The sequence below is a fragment of the Girardinichthys multiradiatus genome, chromosome 15 (assembly GCF_021462225.1).
Source record: "Girardinichthys multiradiatus isolate DD_20200921_A chromosome 15, DD_fGirMul_XY1, whole genome shotgun sequence".
In the NCBI taxonomy this organism is placed as follows: domain Eukaryota; kingdom Metazoa; phylum Chordata; class Actinopteri; order Cyprinodontiformes; family Goodeidae; genus Girardinichthys; species Girardinichthys multiradiatus.
In genome coordinates, this window is record NC_061808.1 from 2,352,307 (window position 1) to 2,362,125 (window position 9,819).

General features: G+C 47.5%; 1 protein-coding gene across 2 annotated transcripts; it reads right to left on the reverse strand.

Moving 5' to 3' along the window:
* Nucleotides 1-289: 289 nt before the first annotated feature.
* Nucleotides 290-8,649, reverse strand: zbtb1 (zinc finger and BTB domain containing 1). 2 transcript variants are annotated; one of them, XM_047388546.1, is made up of 2 exons: nucleotides 8,343-8,649; nucleotides 290-3,670 (listed from the first exon to the last, which is right to left on the reverse strand). In XM_047388546.1, the coding sequence occupies exon 2, from the start codon at nucleotides 3,664-3,666 to the stop codon at nucleotides 1,624-1,626; it is 2,043 nt and encodes a 680-aa protein (XP_047244502.1). In that variant the 5' UTR covers nucleotides 3,667-3,670; nucleotides 8,343-8,649; the 3' UTR covers nucleotides 290-1,623. The 2 variants fall into 2 exon arrangements, with proteins under 2 accessions (XP_047244502.1, XP_047244503.1); XM_047388547.1 differs by lacking the exon at nucleotides 8,343-8,649 and adding an exon at nucleotides 6,735-6,889.
* Between the last annotated feature and the right edge of the window lie 1,170 nt (nucleotides 8,650-9,819).

Genomic DNA, 9,819 nt, shown 5'->3' on the forward strand with positions numbered 1-9,819 from the left:
GGCCGACGTTTCCCATCGGTGCATCCCTGTGATGCGTATAAAATGATGTGAATCTCAGTTAAAAAAGGATCAGATGTAAATCATCTTAGATGCAGACTGTTAAAATTATTAAAAGAAAATCATATTTTATAATCATAAGATTCGCAGCCATGGCAACAGGATACCGGTCACTTTCTCACTCGGGTCAAGACTTGGAGGCAGTCGGGCCCGGGGCAGAAAACTCTGGATGTTTTTGGTTCTATTTAAAATAAAGTTAAAACACAAAACCGAGTTATTTAAGCACAAATAATGTGTTTTACCCAAAACTCTGCATTTTATTGAGATTTTCAGTTCAAATCTGTCCATCTTTAATCGACTGCCTGAAGGCGAGGAGCAACCTCCACCATTCTGGATCGGTTTCATTCAGGGGCCGCACAAAATCATCCCAACGGCCACAAACGGCCCCCGGACCTCACTCTGGACACCCTTACCACAGACCCAAAACCCCTGGACCAGAACTGGCTGGTTCTACTCGTTGCATACATCTCCCAGTATGGCGGCGACGTACGATCTGGACCCTGATGCAGCATCTATTCTTCTATCTCTGTGATCAGCTGTGGGGCACCAGGGAACGGGCCGACGAATGACCCAACAGGTTCAAACCGTCCCACTTTGTTTAAAATGTTCTGATGGTCCAAAGTTTGATCGTTTTTAACTCGTCTTTCTAAGAAGTTCAGTCAGGATGTTGGAAATGATCTGGACCAGTATGAATATCCTGATCTGGTATCAGTCAGAAACTAGTTTAGGATCATTTTAAAGCAATTTTTAAGCAGTTTGAGTTGGTTCTGGTGGTAAATGCACGGGCCGGTTCTGGTTGTGTGCAGGGAGGGATGAAGCAGAGACTCATAAGGCATTACAGTCCCAGATCCAACCAGTCGGGTTTTTTTAACCAGCTGGTTCTAGTGTTTTCTTCTTGGAGTTTTTATATTACAGCAAAGGCACCGATTGGAGAACGAGATACAGAACCGCCCAACCCTGAAGAGACCCAGTTGAAAGGGATCAGGATCCAACCTGAAACCCCAACCATGATTTCACAATAGAAACCTTAGTATTCTGGACTAACCCCCCCCCCACATAAAAAAAACAAGTCCGGGCCCTGAAACAGGAAGTGACCTCAACAATCAGAACTGTTCTAGCTGTGGGAGTTTAAACCCAGGGAAAAACAACCCTGGGTTCACATCTGTTGAAGTTCAAACTGTGAGCGACACCATCGGACTATTTCTACTAAAGGTTCTGGTTCCAGCTCCTCATTTCTCTGGACATTTTGTGGGCCTGGATGTTGGCCCGGTTCTACAACCTGTTAGCTGAAGCAATACATTTCAGACTTTTTCTCTGGATTTTAACCGAACTAAACTTCGTACAACAGCATCTCAACCGGGTTGGATCTGTTTCAGAACCAAACAACCGTTGCTGTGATTAAAGCAGCCTCTAACAGTCTAAAGCGACCAATCAGCGGCCCCGCTGCCGGCTGTCTGAACACCTGTTTGGGTCATGCTTCTAAGCTTCAAAGTGCAGATCCAAGTCATCTTTCTGGAGTTCAAGTGCATCATTTGTTCTCACATTTATGGCTTTTGGTAACAGACTCTATAGTCTCTTGGTGTGCTTGGAGTTGTAGTGGCTCCTCATGTCTTTGCGAAGCCGGAACTTCTCCCCGCAGACGCCGCAGATGTACAGGTGGACGTCCATGTGCTTCTCCAGCTGCTCGCCGCCCGGGAAGATCTGGAAGCACACCTGGCAGATGGTTTCGCCGGCCGACAGGTGGGAGATCATGTGCCGGACGTGGTCGTGCTTCAGGAAGGTTCCCTGGTCGCAGACGGGACACACGTAGCGGGCCATGCCTTTGTGCATGTCGGTGTGCAGCCGGAGCTGGCGCTCCCGCAGGAACTGCTTGCCGCAGGTCTGGCAGCTGAACTGCTTCTCCTTGGTGTGCACGGTGTAGTGCTCGCGCAGGTGGCAGCGCTGGTAGAAGCCTTTGCCGCAGATGCTGCAGAAGTGTTTCCGGCGGTGGTCCGGCTCCCCGCCCTCGTCCAGCAGAACGGGGCGGAACAGGTCCTGGTCGTGGCAGGACAAGGCGTGCTCCAGCGCCAGGCTCTCGTTCTGGAACAGCAGGCCACAGTGAGGACATGCCAGGTCAGCGGCGTCCAGCAGACTCTCCTCCATCCCCTGAGGCTCCCCCAGTAGCGAGGCCTCGTCCTCTCCGTGGGAGTCCGACTCGGCGCCGTGGGATTCGCCGCAGCGCTCCGCGTGCTCCTGCAGCTGCCGACCTTTGATCAGCACCTGGCCGCACCGCCCACAGGCACATATGTGGCCCATGTGGTTGGACAGGTAGTGGGTGGACTTGTCCTCCTCAGTTAGAAGCGCGCCACACAGTTCACAGGGGGCGCAGTCTGCTTCCTGTTTCTCATCCTTGACCTTCCGCAGCTTGGCGGGGATCCCCGAGTCGCTGCTGCTCGGCAAGTGGCCATCAGCTGACTCGCTGCAGCTCTCCAAACCAGACACTCCGGGCTCGGACTCACGGTTCGATCCCATCCTCTCCCTCAGTGCGTCTTTACGAGTGGCGTCACTAAAACGCGCGCTGCAGTCTCTGGCTGTCAGCTCGCCCACCTGGACCATCTTGATCTCAGGGAACAGGCCTTCTTCTGGTTCTGTTTTGATGCTCCTAGTGGAGCCGGGCTCGCTATCGGTCACCGACCTGATGGGGAGCTCGGAGTCACCCCGACCATCGGCCCAGTCGTCCTCGCCTTTGCAGGCGACTCTTTGCTCCTCGGCGCTCTCGGAGGCGGAGCTCTCTGCTTTGCCGGAGCTGTTGTCGCCCTCGCTGTTTCCTCTGGACGGATGGTAGGCCTTCCTGTTGGTGCAGGTCAGGATGTGCTCGATCAGAAGCTTCTCGCAGCTGAAGACGAAGCCACAGTCATCACAGGTGTAGGTGCGTCCGAACCTGGGGCGGTCTTTGAGAGCAGAACTCCTGCCGCTGGGCCTCTTTCTCAGGTCACACGGCTGCTCTGCTGCTCCGTCCACAGTGGGCGGAGCCACAATCAAAGGAGTGCCGGCCGCCTCCTCTGCCACCACGGGCTTGCTGCCAGCTGCAGGGGCAGCTGGGCGTCCACTGCTGCTGGGCGCTGCTTTCGGTAGAAGCTCTCCTTCCGGCACTGTGGGCCTCTGCTGCTCATACATTCGCACTCCAAACATCATCTTGCCTCCAGAGAGTCCAGTGGAGGAGCTGGAGGAGCTGGAGGAGGCGGAGGAAGACGGGGTGAGGTTGGAGCTCCGGATGTCTCTGAGGTCCTCCAGTGAGTCGGGGATGTAGTACATCTGCAGGTAGGACATGGAAGCTTTGAGCTCCTCGAACTCGTAGCTCCCCACCACGATGCGGCCGAGATACATCAGCTGCAGGATGAGGTCGAAGCATTCTGCGCTGATCTGCATGTTGCTGAGGTCCAGGTGGCCCGCCCCCTGCTGGTCCCGGATGAACATCATTCGGAAGTAGGAACTGCACGCCGCCAGCACGGCCTTGTGCGCCCGGAAGTAGATGTCGCCGATGGCGATGAGGCAGTCGCACAGGAAGCCCCACTCCCGCTGGTTGTTGAGCTGCTGGAGGACATGATCGCTGTGGCTCGGCCTCGCCATCACCCTGCAGAAGACACACAAACAATTACCACCAGAGCAGAGCCTTCAGACTCCTGAAATGACTCATCAAGATTTAATCTGAATCATAAGAGCTTTTTACAGTACACACATCTGTTCCTGCAAGAGCAGACGTCAGGGAGGGGGTTTCCAACCCTCCTTCAAGCTGCAACACATCAGGAAACCACCATTTGCTGCACAACTGCAGTTTTATGTAAGGCATCACTAGTTTGATCAGACCGAAATCATTCAAATAAACAGCTCGACACTTCCTGGCTTCCCTGATCTGTGTAGGAACGCTTTGGGACACCAAGTGTGAGGAGCAGCTGTTCTGCTGCGGGTTGGTCAGGGTTCAGCCGAGGAGAGCCATCAGTGAAGATCAGGGCTGGACTGGCTGAAGATCAGCTGAGTGAGACATCTTTCAGAATATACAATCTGCAAACACATCTATCTAGAAATGATCACGTTAGGTCAAAGCACCGTGCACATCCAGAGCCTTGCAGAAGTTTTCAGAACCGTTTCACGCTCTCACTTTACAACCACCTTAACAAAAATAACTATTTCCTTTTACAGATAAAAACATCTAGTTCATATTTAGGCCCCTTTACTCTGATGCCTTGAAATAAAATCCTGTTCAACAAATTATAATTAGTAAATAACGCCCATCTGTGAGTGACGTAATCTACTGAGACAGGCAGACGAGAAGCTCTGGAGGAGCTGCACATTTCCACAGCTCAGGTAGAAGAATCTGTCCACCAGACAACTATTAGTCGTTCCCAGTAAAAATCTGGCCTTTATGGAAGAGGGGGAAGAAGAAAGGCAAACAAAGTCCTGTTTGCAGTTCATCACGAGCCTTGAAGGAAACGCAGCAAACGGGAGGAAGAAGGTCTAATCAGATCAGACTTCAACTTTCTGACCTACACGCACAACGCCGCAGAAGACAATTCACACACATCAATCTGAACAGACCATCCTCACAGTGAAACATGGTAGTGGGACGATCATGCTGTGGGAATAGTTTTCTTCAGCAGGGACAGGGAAACTGGTCAGAGTTGATGTGAAGATGGATGGAGCTAAATCCAGGACAACCCTGGAAAAAAACCTGTTAGAGGCTGCAGAAGACCTGAGACTGTGGTGGAGGTTCACCTCCCAGCAGGAGAACCAGCCTGAACATACAGCCAGAGATAAAATGAGATGGTTTAGATCAAAGCAGATCCATGTGTTAGAATGGCCTAGTCAAAGTCCACACCTAAATCCACATGAGAATTAGTGCCAAGACTTAAAAACTGATATTCACAGATGTTCTCCATCCAGTCTGACTCAGCTTGAGCTGTTTAACAAAAAATAATGGAGAAAACCTTCAGCCTGTAGATGTTCAGAGCTACTGGAGACAAACCTCAGAGGAGCTGCAGCCAGATGAGGTTCTACAAAGTTCTGACCACTTTGTGTTTATCTGTCACATAAAATCTCAACAATATACATCATGGTTTGTGGCTTTTGCATGACAACAGGAACTGACTAAATATGAAACGTTCTGAGGGGTGTTCATACTTTTCCATCTGCTGTAAATCAACACATGTTTTAGCTTTTCATCAACATCTGAGTCATCTTAAAAGTCAACATTAGCTCAGCAGATAATCTGTGTTAAGACTACACCATCATCATCAGCAGGAGCCATCTCAGACCAAACATGCTGATTATTGGTTTTTAAATCATTGTGTGAAGAAGTTTCACATAAAACCAGAGTTTTAAAGAGAAAACGTGAACCTGAAGGTTCATTTCACTACGTTTTCTGATGTCCAGAACCACTTCCATTTTTTCCTGGAAACTTCTCATAATGAAAATAAACCAGCATATAGAGCCTGCACATACGGTACTGTGCAAAGGTTTTAGGTGGGCGTGAAAACTTGCTGTAAGCTCTGAAGGGTTTCACAAATAACAATCATCCCTTATTTTACTTCCACTGTCCAGAGAAGTCGGACCAGATGTGGTCTTCATCAGAGAGCTGCAGCCAAACTCCACACCTCCAACTTGGAAACAAGCCTAAGACACTCGACCATGCATGAAAACATCAGAACCAGGCTGCAGAAAATAGCAACAGGTGCTCTGGACCTCTGATGTCTGGTTGGAGCAGAAGAACGTTTGTAAGGTGAAGTGCTGGAGAGCAGCACGATAGGTGAAGCACGGCTGGAGGTTCTAGCAAGTTCATGGCTGAATTTCTGCAAATGAAACTGGAGGCTTGGTCAGGATTATATGTGGCATCAGTGCTGAGGAAGACAGGCAGATAGTTACATCATCACGGAGGCGTGTGATTGGACCCAAATTTCTCCTGCAGCAAACATGATGTCACGGAGGACCACCTTCAGCACAACGATGAACAAGCAGTCCTGGAAGTGATGATATGGTCCCCGTCCGGGATTACATGAAGACCCAGAAGGATCTCAGTAAGACAACATCTAATGAAGACCTGTGGTTAGTTCTCCAAGATGTTTGGAATCACCTACTTCATGCAACTGTACCGAGAAGACATGATATCCTTGTTGTCCAGGTAATCTTCCTAAACACAGTTTGCTTTATAAATTTAAACAAAAGTAAAGCAGGTTATGATTCCCACAGATGGCAGAAACCTGGCATCTGAAATGCTTCCCAGCATTCCTCTGTTTGTGGTGTCCAGGAGAAGAAAGCAGCAGCAGAAAAAAAGTTTTTATACATTTTCCATGGATCTGGAAAAGTTTGGCAACGTTGCTAAAACAGAGTTACATTATATAGCAACTGTGTCCACTTTTCTTCTTCTTCCGTACATTTGTTCCTAGTTAATCAGACATAAACAGCAGTCCTCACGGAAAGCTGCTTATTTTCTGAAAAACTGACGAGAAAATCACAACATAAGTAATGGGTCAGTATGAACACAACAGTATTAATCTGTTTAAAACCTGTAAAATGGTTTTTATCCCCTTCTGACTGTGATTAAAAGCAGAGAACGAAGAAGTCTTTCTGTTACCAGGGCCTTATTTAACCCCAACGGGCCGCTCACGACCGCAGAACCACTGCAGGAACAGCCACGCACTTACCGGCTGTTAGCTCCACGCAGTGCGGGGAGAAGACGGGCTGTGTTCGGGTTCGGACAGCGGGAAGAGTCCGGGAACGCTCCGGAGCTAAAATGGAGACTAGCGCTCCGCCGTAGCTAGCTGTTAGCGTAGCCTGCACCGGACGTTAGGGGGACTGGACTTTCAAAATAAAAGAGGCAGCCATGAAGAAGCGCAGCAGGCAGTTCTAAGCGGGGGTTAGGCTCAGAGCCGGTCCAAGGTTGTTTGGGGGCCCTTAACAGAACTTGATTTGGGCCCTTCTAACTACCATAAGACACGGCTCAGGAAAGCGTCACTTTATATCAACCATGTTTAAATGTTAATGCTTAATACATCTATCATAACCCTTATTACAGTTAAAAACTAGAGCACCACCCACAAAATAACCAAAGAGGTCCTGCTTAAATTACATTTCATTAACAGAACTTTGTGTGCATGTATCAATGCAAGAGTTGTGTAGTAAATATTTCTATTTAAATCAGTCAGTCAGTCATTTTCTACCACTTATTCCATAGTGGGTCGCAGGGGAGCTGGTGCCTATCTCCAGCAGTCTATGGGCGAGAGGCAGGTCCACCCTGGACAGGTCGCCAGTCCATCACAGGGCAACACACAAACAACCAAGCACACACTCATTCATACACCTAAGAGCAATTTAGAGTTACCAATTAACCTAACAGGCATGTCTTTGGACTGTGGGAGGAAGCCGGAGTACCCGGTGAGAACCCACGCATGCACGGGGAGAACAAGCAAACTCCATGCAGAAAGACCCCAGGCTGGGAATCGAACCCAGGATCTTCTTGCTGCAAGGCAACAGTGCTACCAACTGCACCACCGTGCAGCCCTATAAATAAATAAAAAATCATTAAATAAAAAATATTTTTTATTTCAATAATTTAACCGTTAAATGTGTAAATAATCCGTTAATACTTGTAATTATTACATGGTAAAATAACATATAATTATTTCAGTTTTTATTTCATTATTTCAAATAATTATAATCAGATTTTCTGCACACAATCAAGGAATTTTACTTTGTGCTTATAGAAAGTATTAACGTCTCCCACTGATGAAACCAGGATGCTGAATTTTCTTTATCTTCTATATTTTTACCCTGACAAATTGTTTTCTGCTGATTAATAAAGCAGTTTTCACACTATTGCCGGAAAATGTTTTTTTAAGTTATTCATCCAGCTTCACTTTTGACGTCACAAAAACTTGCTTTGAGAGAGAGACTGTCGAGCAGTGTTTTAAAAACATTTCAGATATTCACATATAAAAAATATGACATGTATATCCTATATATAATCCAAATAAGGACTTCAACATGCGTTCTGAAACTTACTTTTTTCTAAACATCCTATTTTTTATTTCAATCTTAAGCCTGTGTGTTATCGTCCTAAGCGACAATTATTTTGAAAATCCATACCGGATAAGACCCGACTGAATACTACGGAGGCACATCTATCCCGCAAAAGACCCACCACCCCCGCACTGCTACCGCACTCAGCAGCAGGCCGCGGAGAGTTTTCTGTTTTCTCTCCTCTTTAGCCGAGCAGGCAGCACCGAGGACCGACCAGGAAGTCGTTAACTCACCGAAGTCTACCAGAGACCCGCGGAGGAGCTGCTTCTGTCTGGGGCGAAGGGCGGTTGTTCCCGGGGAGCCGGAGCTTTTTCCTCCCGGGACGGGTTGCTGCCTTTATGTGGAAAGTTGAGACGAAGCAGCGCCTCTCTTTCCTCTCCTCCTGCTGGATGACAGAACTTCCGCACTGAGTGCTTCGCCGTTACAAGAGTGTCAAAATAAAACACATCCGGTCACAACCGTTGCCATCAACATAAAACATCCGGTCACCACTACAGTATCGTATTTGTCAGTGGCAGCAGAGGCAGTGATACTTACAACAATGATCTGCTCTGTCCACACCAACCACACCACTTTACTGGACATTTGTGAGATAACATGCATATCTCACATACATGGACGCGATGCTTAGCCCCACACCCGGCTTGTCTGTTTTAGTCGGCACATGGATCAGTTCTGGTGTTCAATGCCCAGAAGGATTCTGGAACCTGCCTTTGTAAAAACTGATCCACGCAAAAGCAAAACATTCATTTATGTGAGCTTTATTTTGAAAAATTAACCAGATCACTATTTTCTTGTCTGGTTTAGATCAGTTTGTAACCTGTATGCTACTTTTGGAATAATCTAAACTATGAAATATTGATGCTTTGCTCCTAGATTTCTCAGATCTTCAGTAATGCTGTCATGGAGACGGTAATCTCAGCTAAGCACCATCTGATGGGGTCACAGCATCACACCAGGAAACTTCATTTAGCTGAACAAGCTGATAAAGATGACTGCCTCTGTTCTGTGGACTGTTCTCGAGCCTGCACCAATTGCGTGAAGAAGAATGCTTCATGGAATGAAGAACATGATATCAACATTACAATGTCTTCAGTCAGAGGCTTTGTTAGACCTGCTGCAACACAGACATCTACAGGAGATCCTTTCTCCCCACACCCATTACTACCCATAACAACCATTGATGGGCTCCAAGTCTTTGAGGTTGGAAGACCTTCTTACCATCAGCTTAATCTAAAGCTCCCTCCACAGGTTCAAGTCTGGAATCTGGCTGGGCTGCTCCAAGACGTTAATTTCACAGAAACATTAGGCTAAAAGTAAAAGGTTTTCTCAACCCTAAATTTACCAGGGTATGAATAATTTGGGGCTAAGCATAAGTATTCACAGCATTTGCACATGTAGCAGCAGTCACTGCTGCAGGTCTTGGATGTGTCTCTCCAGGCTTGGCTCACCTGTTTTTTCTCATTCTTCTCTGGAGATCCTCTAAGATTCAGTCAGACTGGAACGACAGTATCAGCGAACAGCAACTTTTAGCTCTGAAGCAGAATCTATATTTGGCTGATGTCATCTTACCCTCTATGCAGACTCATCGCCCAGTTCCTGCTTAAAGAATAATGCTGCCACCTCCATGCTGTGTAGTAGGGATGGTGTTAACCAGGTAATAAGTACTTCCTGTAATTATCCTGATATGATGCTTGTTGATGCATCATA